At 60.3% G+C, this 16079-nt stretch overlaps 2 protein-coding genes across 2 annotated transcripts in view; one reads left to right on the top strand and one right to left on the bottom strand.

Moving 5' to 3' along the window:
- Tbcd (tubulin folding cofactor D) overlaps positions 1-16079 on the top strand; it is a 107111-nt gene that overhangs the window by 41653 nt on the left and 49379 nt on the right. The gene's annotated exons all lie outside the window — the stretch shown is intronic.
- On the bottom strand, positions 2138-4534 carry Znf750 (zinc finger protein 750). The gene is made up of 2 exons (XM_076871686.1): positions 3114-4534; positions 2138-2819 (listed from the first exon to the last, which is right to left on the bottom strand). The coding sequence occupies exons 1-2, from the start codon at positions 4532-4534 to the stop codon at positions 2138-2140; spliced, it is 2103 nt and encodes a 700-aa protein (XP_076727801.1).

The raw sequence follows: 16079 nt of genomic DNA, 5'->3' as shown, positions 1-16079 counted from the left end.
CGCCTTATGGTATTTCTGTTTTAGTTGAAAACAGATTTGAGTATTATGGTACAGTAACACTAGAGTCTGAGGGTCCTCCTCCTGAGGTGATTGCTTGTGGCGGGCTGAGGCTGCAGTTGTCTGTCGGCTTGGTGACTTTTCAGGACTGTTGTCGCAGTGACATTGTGTTGTGCTGTTGGTTACTGAAATCTGTTCTGTGTCTCAAAACAGACATCAGAGAGCTGTCCTTCATCTGAAATGTGATGCCTGATTCTTTCTTTCTTTCTTTTTTTGGTGGTGGGGGGCACCAGGGATTGAACTCAGGGACACTCAATCACTGAGCCACATCCCAGCCCTATTTTGTATTTTTTAATTTAGAGACAGGGTCTCATTGAGTTGCTTAGTGCCTCTCTTCTGCTGAGGCTGGCTTTGAACTCGCTCACCATCCTCCTGCCTCAGCCTCCCAAGCCACTGGGATTACAGGCGTGCACCACCACACCTGGCCTACTTATTTCTTAATAGGTCCTAAAATCTGAGAAATAGAAATACCAGGAGGACTCATGCCTCTACCCAGACGGGCTCAGAGGGCTCCCAGCTCTCCCCGGGACTAGGAGGGCTCCTGGCCCTCCCCAGGGCTCGGAGGCCTTGGTGATCGCCTAGTGATGGTCTGCAGCAGTCGTCTTTTTTTCCATAAGTGATTCTAGAAGTTGGTATATCCAGTTCTCTATGACTTTATTCAGTTACAAGCCCCGTTTTGCTCTCCACACCCGTTGTTTAAGGTAAAGCACTGTGCCACTCCTAAGTACATGCAGGGCAGCTAGTTCTCCAGCTTCGTGTCTGTCGCCTGCATTAAAACCCAAGGCAGTTTTCTCTCACGGAGTTTCCTCCTTTTTTTCTGTGAATTCATTTTCACTACTTTCCTGGAGAATTTTTTCCTGATACAGAAAACTCTGCTCAGGAATATTTAATTGACTCTTTGTCATGTGTCTCCCAAAGCAAAATTTTTAGTGGAGATTTTGAGATTTTTTTTATCGCAAAGGAAGAGTTTTTCTAGACTGGGTCTTTAAAAAATTATCAGTATGGAACTTCACGTGGAACTCCATTATCACACCCGACTTTTGTGTCTTTTTAAAAAAATAAGTGAAAACAATTGTTGATTCAAATCAAGCTGAAAGAGAACTTTGCTGATGTGCAGCTATGGGCCAGTGATTCTAGTGCAGGGTGTCCCTGGCAAGCCGTGTTCCTCCAGAATCGGGCAGGTTTGCGTGACCCTACTCTCCTCTGTCTGAGCTTGCAGCGTCAGGAGGCCTCGTTCCTCAGTCGAGAGCTGGGAGCATGGGCAGTTTTAAGAGCCGCGGAGCTCCTGGTGTGTCTCTTCCCCAGGCGCCACAGGAGCCCCCTCGCCCCCGCAGGGTTGTGGGCCTCGGCTCCTGTGGCCTGAGCTGTGAGCCGCCTCCCCACGCCTGGGGTCAGCATGAGGGGGAGCCGTGTGGTGTGGGGACAGGGCAGGGAGGGAGCCCTGGCCCAGCTCCAGCCTCTGGGGCCCAGGACCCGCCCCCAGGGCAGGCAGTGGCCACGGGTTTATTCACAAGCACACGTCACGCACACCCCACTCACTGCCTTCTCGGGCTCACTGCTGCCTCAGCCACCGACTCTCTTCACCATCACTGCACAGGACTCCAGAAGATGCCACAGACCCCCACACACCCCGTTTATGTACCTTGACGTCCACGTGAATTTATTGGAGAGTTAGCGACATACAGGTCATCTTAGGGGTAGGGAGGGGGACTGAGAGGCCGGGAAGTTGGCCCGAGTAGATCTCGCCCTCCCCAGGGTGCCGTTTCCCTATGGATTAGGTGACTTCTGCAGTGAGCCAGCCAGTGGGCGTGTTCTGTAGTGACTGCTGTTTACTTTAAAACATGAGGCTAAGTGTCAGAGACAATCAGAGCAGTCTGTCCCGGACCAAAATGGCCATCAGAACCTGGGGTGCTGTTCCACTGGCAGAGAAGCAGGCCAGACCTTAGTCTCAGACATTCCTACAACCAGAGACGGAAGTGCCTTGCAGCGTCCTGAAGGGTGGAAAAGAGAGCCGCATCTGTGGCAGCTGACTGGGGAGTGGCGGCTCGGCTGGTGGAGAGGGCCCTGGGCCTGGCGGGTCTCAGGACACCCGGGTCCTCTTGCGCAGTGTGAACACTCGCGCGGCCGTGTCGCTTGACTTTGTCTTCTTACTTCCTTGCTGTGATTTTCCTGTGTCTCTTTGACTTGCCCTCTTTTGTCCTTTGGGTCTGAGGTCACACTGAGTCCCCTGGCTCTCTGTGGAGCTAGGAGTCGGTGCATCTTGGCAGCCTGACTCCTGGGTGGTGGGCTCCCCCTCACCCACCCTCCCGTTTCCCGGGCTGTAGGCTGCCAGCTGACAGAGGGCCACGGCTGCCGTCTGCTTCTGCTCGTCACTGCTGTCCACCACGCGGGAGGCTGGGGCCTTCCCACCGGGGCCCTCCTCCTGCTGGGCCTCAGCACAACTTGAGCCATCTTGGGGACTCCCGCTCCCAGTCCTGGGAGCAGCAGCGGGTTCTGCACTTTGCAGTGGGCTGGGGACGGCAGGCCTTGGAGCCCGGGCATTGCAGGGGTCCTTAACAGAGAGATTGAGGGGCAAGTCCTGCAACTCTGTGAAACCTGGGGCCTCTGCCTTGGCACTTCCTGTGTACACGGCTCCACCAGCAGCTGCAGGTCTTGGCTCTGACTTCTTGGAGAGGTTGAGGGGGCCTGTCCTGGAGCCATCCTCGGCGATGGGAAGAGCGCTTGTTGTCTGAGCTGGAGGGTCTCCATTCCCGGCCTCGAGGCTAGAAGAAGCCAAGAGAAGGCTTAGTGGGCATTTGCTTAGGAAAAGGAGCACAAAACATTTAATCAGGTTGCACTTGGCTGGCTGAGCACAACCAAGAAGCCTATGTCAAAGTTGTGGAAGTAAATCTTTTTTTTTTAAATTTTAATTTTTTTTAGTTGTACATGAATACAATACTGTTTGTCTATTTATTTTTTATGTGGTGGTACTGAGCATCTAGCCCAGTGCCCCACACGTGCCAGGCCAGTGCTCTACCACTGAGCCACGACCCAGCCCAGAAGTGAAACTCTCTCACCTGTTTGGAGACTCTGTGCTGTTTGCAGGAACCTGGGAGTGAGAGCAGTCTGTGTTCTTTGGGACGGGTCTGAAGGCTGTGGGGCTCTGTTCGGGCTGCGGGCGCCACCCCAGGGTGCTTGGGGACCCTTTGTTGGAGAGGTCACACAGGCCTGTGCATGCCTGGCTTGTCTGCGTGAAGTTGGTGGGGCTTGGCCTTCCTGGGGAGCCTGTGGCTGCACTGCCTGCCCGGGGGCTCATTTTGGCTCCTTCCATGTCCCGCTGCCCATCTTTGGAAGGGTCTTTAGCTTCAGGAATCGGACTTTCTTTCTCGAATTCTGTGTGTTTTTTGTGGGAGTTTGAAGGGCTTAAGTCGGAGGGACTCGAGGCCGGGTAGGCCAGGGTGGCTTCTTCAAGGAGGCGGGAACTCTGTTCCCGAGTGATGCCAGCAAGGGGCGGGAGCCTGAGGCTGTAGGAGGAGAACGCAGACTCTGGTCTGTAGAATCCATAAGGAATTGGCAGACTGGAGTGAAACTGTTGGAGGAATCTGTAGTGATCATACGTTGATGGAGATGGGGTCAGGTGCTTGGGGATTGGCCCCGGGGGAGGCAGGAAGTGTCTCTGGTCTGGGGCCCCGTAGACAGACAGCAGAGCGGTGTCGCACTCGGGGGCGCTCCCGGCCAGCAGGTAGGGGGAGTAGATGGCGGCCAGCCCGTGTTCTGTGTAGAAGGGCGGGGGGTACTCTGGGATCGTGGGATGCACGTAAGGGGAGATGGCACTGAACCCCTTTGTAGGTGGGATTTTATGTGGAAACTCGGGTGGGAGGAACGGGGAGCCCGCTTTCCAGGGGTAGCCAGGAGCGTGGAACGCAGACTTGGTGTGGAAGGCTGTGGCTTTGGTGGTAGGGTTGGTTGATGACAGCGTTTCGGGCACCTCCGTGTTTTCGGGCCCCTTAAGTCTGTGCTCCCCGACTGGAATGAACGCCGAAGGCCGGGCCATGTCCAAAGCAGGCTGCGTTCCCAGGGCTGCCTCTGGGGCTTCGTCCTTCTGGAGGCCTGGCTTCTGCGGGGGTGCGTGGGTCCTCCGAGCCTGCAGCTTCAGGCCCTCCTCCACGTCTTCCTTGCCGGAGCCCTGCTGGGGCTGGGGGTCAAAGCCTGGGAGGCCATCAGTGAGGGGCTGGGAAGAGGCTAGCTGTGCAGTGGACGCCTGCTGCCGGGGCGGCCTGGGGTCGGGTGCGTGGGCCCGGGGGCCCCGGGGGCCGCGGTCCTGCTCCGACACGAGTGTGATGGAGTTCTTGCAGAGGCCGTACTTCATGTGGTTGAAGAGGTGGGACTTCTCGTTGCAGGTGAACGGGCACTGGAAGCACTTGTACCTGAAGGGCTTCCCTGGGGGCCGCGGGATGTAGTGGGGCTTCTTGGGCTTCCTCTCCTTCAGGAGGCTCATGGTGTCTGTCAGACTGAGGTCCGCCACGTGGCGTGGTCACTGCCCGCTCCTCGCTCGTCCAGACACTGGGTCCAGGGTGCGAGCCCCCGTCTCGCCTTGTGGCCGTGTGCTCGTGACCGAGCCAGCTCCGCGTGCCGAGGGCCTGGCAAGGAAGGTCTCGCACCCGCTGCCCGGAGCTGCAAAGCAGAGCAGAGGCTGGAGTCAGGGGAGGCTGTGGTTGGAAGGTGACCCCATTCAGGCACTGGGGAGGGGTGGAGCAGGGGCACTGCAGGGAGCGGTGCTCGTCCGCTGCACCTGCAGGCTCTTGTCCTCCACCAGCTCCTGACTGAGAGCGCTGGCTGCGGGTCAGAGGGCAGGCGCGGAGGGTTAGTGTCAGTCAGAGTACTGCATTTCTCTGGGAGCCTTTATCCCGTGATGGGACCTTCCCTGGAGAGTGCTCTGCAGGGGCCAAGCCCCAGCTCCCTTGGTTGTCCCCAGGCGTTGTCACAGGGCCATTTGGCTGCCTGCTTTGTAGTGACCTGTGCCCATGCTCCCAAAACCTGGTGCTTAACCAGGGAAGTGCAGCCGGTGCCCTTGTGTCACCAGTGCACCGTCACCCGCTCCAGCCTGGCCCTCGTGAGTCGCACTGGGGTTGTCTTACTGCAGACTCAAATGCCATATTAGGGCCACTCAAGTGGCTTGCAGTGCTGTCAGGGCAAGTCAGCAAGTCTTAGCCACTGCATGGGTCCACTGCCTGCCTGGTCGGCACTCACATTCACCCTGTTCTTCCCTGGCTGTGCCTGCAAACACAAGCACCAAAGCCACTTATCCCGCACGGTACGAGGAGGCTGGAGCACGTGGCCTGGATCGTGGAGGAGGCTGCTTGCCTTCAGCCCCTAGGAAGTGGGCCTGGCCTCAGCCATGTGGCTCTTGCCTGCCCCTTTGCTTCCCCTAGGGTCTTGCTGCGTGTCCCAGCCCTAGGTGTCCTCTAGAGCCACCCTGCACTGGGTGCATGTGCCCCCAGTGCAGAGCTGAGGACAGGGCAGTGCCGGCCTGGGAGGCCTGGAGAAGTGTGAGGGACACGGAACCCAGACCAGGCACCGCCATCTGTACAGGAAACGTGGAAGGAAGGGTCTCCTCCAGCTCCCAGATGATGCTCCAGCCAGCTCTCAGAGGAGGTTCGGTGGGAATGGTGTGAGAAGTGCATTTTCAGCTGTGGAGTCAGTGAGACTCGGCCACGAAGCAGGACAGTGGCCAGACCCTCAGGGAGCAGCTCTCGGAACAGCAGCCACTGGGATCTGCATTTGGGAGTCGGGATGGGCTTCGTGTGGGCACCTGAGGTTCCGAGAGAGCTGCCTCTTAACTTCCTCATAGTTCCTGGGAGCATAAAGAACGGCCCAGGTGACCCCCACACCTGTTCACACAGCTGAGCTTTGAGGACGTTTCCTGTTGAGAAGTGGCTGGGGAGGAAAGTGGGCCCTGCTCGTTGGTGAGACCCTCCGTGGGGGAAAGCGGGGAGTGCTGGTGGAGCACGGCCGTGGGACGAGTGTGGAGTGGTGGGGCCTGCCCAGTGCTGCTGCCGAAGCCACGCGCAGCTGTGCCAGAGCCCAGCAGGGAGTGCGTGATGGCGGCTCTGTGGCTTCTCTTTTTCCTTCTTTAGTAAAAGAAGAATCATGAAGGAATCCTTATGGGTTCAGCCTGTACTTTGGGGGGCAGGTCTGGCCTGGGTAACAGAGCAGGGTTTCCTTGCCTCCCAACGGGAGCCTGGGGCCCAATTCCAGCCCTGCGGGCCAGGGAGATAACTCAGCGGGCCTGTGCGGGCACGCTCCGTGCGCTCCCGATTCCGGAGGCGTGAGAACCTCTGCAGGCCCGGTTCCCATGGCTGCCTGGGATGTGTCATGCCCAGCCCTGGGAGCTGATTTCATCACTTGCAGCATCGTGACCAAGGTGATGACAGTTGCAGGCACTTATCAAGTGTGATCCATGTCCTGCGATACCAAGGGCGGACGTGGACACCCAGCTGTGCACTGGGAAGGATGGGAAGTCCCTCAGGATGTCGGCAAGCGACAGCAGCGCTTCCAAGCAGTTTGGCTCAGTGCTGCAGAGCTTTGGGGCAGCAGAGAAGCACAGTGCTGTGGTAGGCTGCCCTCGGGGGTCCCAGGTCCCTCCGTAAGTGAGATTTTGGTCTGAACCCTTGGCCTTTCCTTCTCCAGGTACTGGGCACTGAACCCAGCTGCTCATCCCTGAGCCACATCCCCAGCACTTTTTGTTTTTTTATTTTGAGACAGGGCCTCACTAAGCTGCCCAGGCTGACCGGGAACTTGCCATCCTCCTGCCGCTTCTCCTGAGCAGCTGCTAGTACAACCCCCGGCCCCCATTTGCCTCTGTTCTCTGGCCACTTAGCTTTCAGGATGGCAGGTGGGCTGGGTGAGCCCCGTGTCCTAATGCCAGCGTCTGCGAGGGGAGAGCTGCCATCCGGGGCTTACTGTTGGTGGGGACCAGCCCAGAGAGGGAGACCCAGGTGGCACTTGGGACTTGGATAAACTAACCTTTTGGTTGCACAATTGCTAATTAAAGCAGGGGCGCTTGGCTGCAGGTGTTAGACAGGCACAGCTACTTGCCTATAAACTGCAGCCGTGCTGGGGAGGTAAGTGGGATAAAATTGAAGCTTTTGTAAGCTTTCGGGCGATGATGTCAGCCTGGGAGCGCTCTCTCCTACTCAGAGGTTTATGGGGATGAAGAAGCTAACCTACAGCCGTGACCACTGTCTGCCTCCATGTCTGTGGCAGAGGTCTGAAGTAGTCCCGCCTGGTCAGTTTATGCCTATTGGAGTTCATACTCTCTGGCAGCTGCTGGTGTTAATATTCAAAAAGAGCACATTGTTGCCCAAATAGCAAAATCCAGAGCCTCACTGTTTACAGTAATGGGGATTTGCATTCCAAGGCGCAGTTTCTAAAGGTGAGGGAGCCCGGGACTGCCTGCTGCTGGGCGGTGTCTCTCCCCTGTTTATACTGCCTTTGCTGCCCTGCGTCTTTGCCCTGTCTCACACTTGCCGCTCAGGGGGCAGGGTGCAACAGGGCGTCTCGCAGCCTCCTGGCCTGGGTGCCCTCCCTCTTCTGCCTGCCCCAGTACTTCCCTCTCCAGATTACTTTGGCCATAGTGCAGACGGTGTCCACACTGAGGACAGCGGGCACAGTCACTTGAAAACACTTGGGGTGCAGTAAGTGAGCGTCCTGCTGATCACCCAGAGGCCACCTGTAGCCTCAGCACTAAATGTCCCGGTGTCCAGCTGCTCGGCTCTGCCACAGAAGGCTGGTCTTGCCTTTAAAGTACTTGACTTGGGCAGGCTCCTGAGTGTGGACATTTAGGATGGTGCTGGTCCTAGGCCATGGCAAGCGGCTGGCTTGTTCACAGAGGTTCTGAGGAGTCTGAACGTGGGCAGCAGACCAGGAGCGCTTTTAAGGACTTTGTAGGACACACGGGTAATTACAGCCTGGCTTTGTGGGGCAGCCCTGGGCAGGCTGGGCAGCTCTGCCTGACCTGCTGTTGGCCTGCGTGCCGAGCAGGGCCGCGAGGCTCCTCCTGCTGGTGTCCGGCTGCCTGGCACAGAGCCCCGCAGGTGCACCGTCCTGAAGGGCACGCTGTAATCACAGTGCTGTGATGTGGCAGGATTGCGCCACTCCAGGACACGCCAGTGTCGGCTACCCACCGGGTGTCGCAAGAACGGGATCTGTGAGTCCAGTGGCACTTTTGCAGCGACTGGCCACCACTCCCTCCCAGACTTTCTGTGCCCTGAAATGAAGGGCCTTTGGGACAGCCATCACCCAGGGAGTCTCTGGAAGAAAGGGGCAGAGCAGCCAGGGCTGGTGCCAGCACAGTGCCCGCAGGTCGTCCCGAGCTCGGCCCTCCTTGCCCTCCTCGGCCACCCCACTAGGATTCTGTAGGGTCTTGGCCACAGGAGGCAGGTGCTGGGCTAGCCTCGCAGACAGACCTGCAGAAGCCATGTCTGACTTTGCTCAGACTTGGCCAGAGATTTGGTCAATAATTTTTTTTTCCTTTTTTTGGTTAGTGATTGTTTTCATATAGATTCATGACAAATTTCATAGAAGGAAAAACTGCTTGTGTGTGTGTGTGTGTGTGTGTGAGAGAGAGAGAGAGAGAGAGAGATCTTAACAAGCAAACAAAAACATATCTCCTTGGCCAAGTTTTGTTTTTGAAAGGTTGTGTCAAAACAGAACTTATTTTAAAATTGAAAAGTTGTAAGAAATCTGCTCAGGAGGCTGAGGCCAGCCTGGGCAACTTAGCAAGACCCTGTCTCAAAAAGGGCTGGGGATGTGGCTCAGTGGGTAAGCGCCCGTGGGTTGAATCCCCAGTATACCTGGCCCAAGAAAAAGTTTTAAAAAATAAACTGAAACTAAAACCAGCGACTAGTCGACCTTTATGCCCGCACACACGTTCCTTGCCTTTTTCACGTAGAAACCAGAGTTCGCTGTAAGGCATGGTCAGCAGCTCACACTTGGTTCCCATCCCCAGTTCCGCGGCAGAAGGAGGGAGCGCTGGGTTCCCAGCGGGCGGCCCTGGCCACACTCTTCAATGAAGTGCCAGCCCCAGCAAAGCCTCAGCCCTGCCTGCTTCCCGCTGTGCACCTGCTGGGTTCTGAGTAATCCCGGCTGGGAGGGAGGCTCCTCAGCCAGGTGAAAGACCAGGGGCTAGTTCTGAGAGGAGAGAGATGCACGTACCTGCTGCCTGCCGACCTGCTGCCTGCCGACCTGCTGCCTGCCGACCTGCCGTGGCCTGAGGATGTGCCTCTGCCGAGCTGACTGACTGCGGGGCTGAGGAGCAGGTTCTGTTCTCACGCTGGCTCGCTGGCTCGGTGAAACTGGAGCCGGCTGTTCCAGTGGGAGGGATTTAAGTGTAGGAGTCTAGCCCTCAGGGCGTAGAGATGCACCTGATATTCCTCCGCCCGCAGCTAGGATTCGTGGGTTTGCGCCGACTGAGCTCCCCACAGCCTCACTGGGCAGGGTCCCGGCCAGCCAGGTGCCACCCCCAGCCCCACGGGGCACCCCTGCTTGGCCCTTTAGGGCCAGTGCAGTGCTGTCTGGATGCCAGCGGGGCAGGGGGTTAGGGTTGGCGCACTGTGGGCCAGGACGCAGGTCACTGGGAGAGGGCGGCTGCTCTGCCATAGACTCTGAGGGAGGCAGGCACCGCACGCGACTCCCTTCAGAACCGGGCATGTGTGCGGCAGCAGAACCCTTGGGCTCTCCCGAAAGGTGGCTGCCTGGCCACGAGGCCTTTGGCCTTCCTTGGCTCTGCCCCCAAGGGCTTGGTGGTGGCTCCCCTAGAGCTGGGCAGCTGGGAAGGAGCTCCGTTCCCGCTGGCTGTGGGGACCTGCTGGAGCATGCCCGGGCCGGCACCCTGCGCCGGGAGCCTTGGTGGGAGCCGCGCTGCACCCCCTCTGTCCCCTCACCAGTGGGGCAGACGTGCGACTGGGGAGCCGGTTTGCTCTGGCCCCTGCTCGTCCCACCTTTCGCCAACCTCAGTGAGGTCTGGCGTGTGGTGTTGACTCGGGGACAGGAAAGGAGGCCGTGGGTGCTGTTGGCCCTGGTCACGCCTGGCCGCTGGCAGAGGCTGGGGCACCACAGGCACGGAGACACCCGAGGGCACGCTGTCACTGCTCTCCCCGATGTGAGACTTGTGCTCCCACTTGCTTATCTCTGTGTCCAGTTCTTGGACACTTCCTGCCGTTGCCTGGCCCTAGAATTCAGTCACAGCAGTCCACAGTCCTACCATGAGAGAGCAAGCAGCTCCCTGCTGTCCTCTTGTCTCCCGGCGTGGGCAGGCCCTGGAGCTCAGTGGCTTGAGACGCCCACTGCTTCCTGATGTCTCCTGCTCTTGTGGTCTGGGGCTTGGGCAGGGCTCTGCTGGACAGCTGGGCACTGGCCAAGGTCACTGGGTGGGACTGAGGACCCAGCTGCTCTGGAGGGTCCAGCAGTGTTCCAGCATGGCCTCCTTGGGAGGACTCTGGGAGGATGGGCAACCTCCAGAGAGCAAGGCAGGAAGGTCCTCTGCCTGAGGCTACAGGCTGTGTGCCGGCCAGACCCGCGAGGAGGCGGGGGGTGCCGGTCTGTGCCTGCGCCCCTGCCTGGCACCCTTGGACCTTCCCTTGGTGAGCTTTGTGCTGGAGTTGCTGCCAGCGCTCCCTCCCTCTGCTCCAGTGCTGTGTTCTTGACCTCCCCCAGGGCAGGCGAGGCTTGGCTCCCCGCTCCTCCTGCTGCCCACCTCCCGCCTCCTGGGGAGTCTCCCTCGGCCCTGCTGGGTGCTGCTCCTGGGGCCCACACAGCCTCTCCTGCATCCGACCACCCTACACACTTCCTGATGCTCAGGGGGGCTGCTCTTGACTCTCAGTTTACAGTTCTCCTTTCAGGGTGGGGTCAGCACTCAGTGGGGTTGAGGTGCATAGCCGGGCAGCGTCCAGGACCCCCTGGGCCTGCCTGCATCCCTTCCTACATCCCTCCGTGCGGGGATGTCCTTTGAGCCCAGCCTGCAGGATCACTGTCCCCTCTGTGTCCTTAGCTCTGGGGCTGCTGTGGGGGATCCAGTTTCCCAGCATTCTGGGTGCTCCTTTTATTTGGCGGGGGGGTACCAGGGATTGAACTCAGGGGCACTTGACCACTGAGCCACACTCCAGCCCTGTTTTGTATTTTATTAGAGAGAGGTCTCACTGAGTTGCTTAGCGCCTCGTTTTTGCTGAGGCTGGCTTTGAACTTGCGATCCTCCTGCCTCTGCCTCCCAAGCATTGGAATTACAGGCGTGGGCCACCACCCACTCTGGATGCTGCTGCTGCTGCTGCTTCTTTTTTTAAAATTCTTTTAGTTGTATTTGGACACAATACCTTTATTTTATTTATATATTTTTATGAGGTGCTGAGGATGGAACCCAGCGTCTCACACGTGCTAGGTGAACGCTCTACCGCTGAGCCAAACCCCAGCCCCTGGGTGCTCCTTTTTGATTCCTAAGTTTCTCAGCAGGAGTGGGTGGGTGCCGAGCCTGTGCAGTTCCCATCCCTGTGAGCTTTTCCTTGTTCAGTGTGCTCTGTCTGCTGCTCCAGGCCCTTCGTGACCGTGTCCAGGGGTCCGTCTGTCTCGTGTCAGGGTGGGTGTTCAGGAGGCCTGAGCTTGCCATGTCGCAGGCCTTGGACTCACGTGGCCTGGGGGTGTTAGGACCTATGTGTGCCCAGCCTCCTAAGCCTTGTTGCTACCTCTCCTGTCCTCTCTGACCCTGAAGCTTGTGCCTTGGGGAAAAAGTCCTGTTCTGCTGTTTTTCCTGAGGGCCAGCCCGCTGTGTGTGTGCTCGACTCTCTGCGTCTTGCTGTGAGGTCTCTGACCAAGGTGGTCACATCTTAGGGTAGGGACAGGGTAGCATAGCAGCGGACCATCACTGAGCACGGTCCAGGTGTAGGTGCCTTGGAGTGCGGGTCTGAGGGGCCACTTTGCACACTTTCCTGCCTCCTGGACGGAACCTCTTGGAAGGAGGAAGGAGCCACTCAGGCTTTGGACCTTCAAGCGAGTCCACGAGGCGGTCTCCACTTCTTTTCTCTCCTCCTGGGGCACTGCATCCAGAGGAAGGTAAAGAGGAAGTGAAAGTGCTGTGCGGCAGTCCGAGCCTGGTTGTGTTTACCTCTGCGTCCTGCAGTGTGGGAAGCGAGGGACACTCAGAACACCCTGTCCTCTGTGGCCCCGGCCAGTACTGCGTACTGGGTGTATCTCAGCACCCCTGAAACACAGGCTGCGTCCCTGTGGTGGCACGACCAGGCCTGTGGGCTGGGCCTGGGGTCTCCACCAGGTTCCAGGCTGCCGGGGTGAGCGGGGCAGTTGGGGCCTGCACTGGGCCTCATGCGTGTCCTGGGCGCCTGCCAAGAGGAGTCACCAGAAGGCCTGGGACCCACTCCTGAGGCCCTGCAGTTTTGTGTCTTGCCTTTCCTTGGTGCACTGAGCCAGTCCATGTGCCTGCTTCTCCCTTCCTGTTGACAAACGCGTCTCTTAGGGTTTCTGGCTTGTGGTTGTTTCCCAATTGGAATTGCCACAGTGAGAGACTGTCCACGGAAACAGTCTCCCTGGCTCCCAGTGCTGGTCTTGAGCTGGCTCTGCACGTGACAGCTCCCATTCCCCAGGGACCCGTCCCTCCCTCCTCCCTCCTTGGGTTTGGGACTTCTGTGGTCCCTCTTTTCCTTCCCTGGTTTTCTTCCCTTTTTACCAAGTTTCGGGACTGAGGCTGGATTGAGGGAGGGCCCTGACCCTAGGCACTGTCCTGGGATTACTCAAAGCCAGCAGCCAGGCCTGCCTCCCCTTCTCTCATTTCTTGGAGCAGGAGCCCAGGGGTAAGTCCTGTGTCTTGCAGATGCTGGGGCCCCTGCAACCCTGAGGGACACTGGCCCTGACAGGACAAGAGCTGTGTTTCACTTCAGCTGCTGTCTCTGCCTGGAACCAGGGTGTGGCCTTGGCCTCTGCTGCTGAGTGAGGCCTGCACCCTGCAGCTCTGGGAGGGCTCACCTGCTGCGGGGCTGGGGGTATCTGCACCAGGGCCCTCCTCAGGGTGCAGCTCTGGGAGGGCTCACCTGCTGCGGGGCTGGAGGTATCCCACACCAGGGCCCTCCTCAGGGTGCAGCTCTGGGAGGGCTCACCTGCTGCGGGGCTGGGGGTATCTGCACCAGGGCCCTCCTCAGGGTGCAGCTCTGGGAGGGCTCACCTGCTGTGGGACTGGAGGTATCCCACACCAGGGCCCTCCTCAGGGTGCATCTCTGGGAGGGCTCACCTGCTGCGGGACTGGAGGTATCCCACACCAGGGCCCTCCTCAGGGTGCAGCTCTGGGAGGGCTCACCTGCTGCGGGGCTGGAGGTATCCCACACCAGGGCCCTCCTCAGGGTGCAGCTCTGGGAGGGCTCACCTGCTGTGGGACTGGAGGTATCCCACACCAGGGCCCTCCTCAGGGTGCAGCTCTGGGAGGGCTCACCTGCTGCAGGGCTGGAGGTATCCCGCACCAGGGCCCTCCTCAGGGTGCAGCTCTGGGAGGGCTCACCTGCTGCGGGGCTGGAGGTATCCCGCACCAGGGCCCTCCTCAGGGTGCAGCTCTGGGAGGGCTCACCTGCTGCGGGGCTGGAGGTACCTGCACCAGGGCCTTCCTCAGGGTGCAGCTCTGGGAGGGCTCACCTGCTGCGGGGCTGGAGGTACCTGCACCAGGGCCCTCCTCAGGGTGCAGCTCTGGGAGGGCTCACCTGCTGTGGGACTGGAGGTATCCCACACCAGGGCCCTCCTCAGGGTGCAGCTCTGGGAGGGCTCACCTGCTGCGGGGCTGGAGGTACCTGCACCAGGGCCCTCCTCAGGGTGCAGCTCTGGGAGGGCTCACCTGCTGTGGGACTGGAGGTATCCCACACCAGGGCCCTCCTCAGGGTGCAGCTCTGGGAGGGCTCACCTGCTGCGGGGCTGGAGGTACCTGCACCAGGGCCCTCCTCAGGGTGCAGCTCTGGGAGGGCTCACCTGCTGTGGGACTGGAGGTATCCTGCACCAGGGCCCTCCTCAGGGTGCAGCTCTGGGAGGGCTCACCTGCTGCGGGGCTGGAGGTACCTGCACCAGGGCCCTCCTCAGGGTGCAGCTCTGGGAGGGCTCACCTGCTGTGGGACTGGAGGTATCCCACACCAGGGCCCTCCTCAGGGTGCAGCTCTGGGAGGGCTCACCTGCTGCGGGGCTGGAGGTACCTGCACCAGGGCCCTCCTCAGGGTGCAGCTCTGGGAGGGCTCACCTGCTGTGGGACTGGAGGTATCCCGCACCAGGGCCCTCCTCAGGGTGCAGCTCTGGGAGGGCTCACCTGCTGCGGGGCTGGAGGTACCTGCACCAGGGCCCTCCTCAGGGTGCAGCTCTGGGAGGGCTCACCTGCTGTGGGACTGGAGGTATCCCACACCAGGGCCCTCCTCAGGGTGCAGCTCTGGGAGGGCTCACCTGCTGTGGGACTGGAGGTACCTGCACCAGGGCCCTCCTCAGGGTGCAGCTCTGGGAGGGCTCACCTGCTGTGGGACTGGAGGTATCCCACACCAGGGCCCTCCTCAGGGTGCAGCTCTGGGAGGGCTCACCTGCTGTGGGACTGGAGGTACCTGCACCAGGGCCCTCCTCAGGGTGCAGCTCTGGGAGGGCTCACCTGCTGTGGGACTGGAGGTATCCCGCACCAGGGCCCTCCTCAGGGTGCAGCTCTGGGAGGGCTCACCTGCTGCGGGGCTGGAGGTATCCCACACCAGGGCCCTCCTCAGGGTGCAGCTCTGGGAGGGCTCACCTGCTGTGGGACTGGAGGTACCTGCACCAGGGCCTTCCTCAGGGTGCAGCTCTGGGAGGGCTCACCTGCTGTGGGACTGGAGGTATCCCACACCAGGGCCTTCCTCAGGGTGCAGCTCTGGGAGGGCTCACCTGCTGCGGGGCTGGAGGTATCCCACACCAGGGCCCTCCTCAGGGTGCAGCTCTGGGAGGGCTCACCTGCTGCGGGGCTGGAGGTATCCCACACCAGGGCCCTCCTCAGGGTGCAGCTCTGGGAGGGCTCACCTGCTGCGGGGCTGGAGGTATCCCGCACCAGGGCCCTCCTCAGGGTGCAGCTCTGGGAGGGCTCACCTGCTGCGGGGCTGGAGGTATCCCACACCAGGGCCCTCCTCAGGGTGCAGCTCTGGGAGGGCTCACCTGCTGCGGGACTGGAGGTATCCCACACCAGGGCCCTCCTCAGGGTGCAGCTCTGGGAGGGCTCACCTGCTGCGGGGCTGGAGGTATCCCACACCAGGGCCCTCCTCAGGGTGCAGCTCTGGGAGGGCTCACCTGCTGCGGGGCTGGAGGTATCCCACACCAGGGCCCTCCTCAGGGTGCAGCTCTGGGAGGGCTCACCTGCTGCGGGGCTGGAGGTATCCCGCACCAGGGCCCTCCTCAGGGTGCAGCTCTGGGAGGGCTCACCTGCTGTGGGACTGGAGGTATCCTGCACCAGGGCCCTCCTCAGGGTGCAGCTCTGGGAGGGCTCACCTGCTGCGGGACTGGAGGTATCCGCACCAGGGCCCTCCTCAGGGTGCAGCTCTGGGAGGGCTCACCTGCTATGGGACTGGAGGTATCCCGCACCAGGGCCCTCCTCAGGGTGCAGCTCTGGGAGGGCTCACCTGCTGTGGGACTGGAGGTATCCCACACCAGGGCCCTCCTCAGGGTGCAGCTCTGGGAGGGCTCACCTGCTATGGGACTGGAGGTATCCCACACCAGGGCCCTCCTCAGGGTGCAGCTCTGGGAGGGCTCACCTGCTGTGGGACTGGAGGTACCTGCACCAGGGCCCTCCTCAGGGTGCAGCTCTGGGAGGGCTCACCTGCTGTGGGACTGGAGGTACCTGCACCAGGGCCCTCCTCAGGGTGCAGCTCTGGGAGGGCTCACCTGCTGTGGGACTGGAGGTATCCTGCACCAGGGCCCTCCTCAGGGTGCATCTCTGGGAGGGCTCACCTGCTGCGGGACTGGAGGTACCTGCACCAGGGCCCTCCTCAGGGTGTAGCTCTGGGAGGGCT

Source organism: Callospermophilus lateralis, chromosome 11, assembly GCF_048772815.1.
Source record: "Callospermophilus lateralis isolate mCalLat2 chromosome 11, mCalLat2.hap1, whole genome shotgun sequence".
NCBI lineage: Eukaryota > Metazoa > Chordata > Mammalia > Rodentia > Sciuridae > Callospermophilus > Callospermophilus lateralis.
Note: the sequence above shows the minus strand (reverse complement) of the source record. Positions and strands in the feature narration are given on the sequence as shown.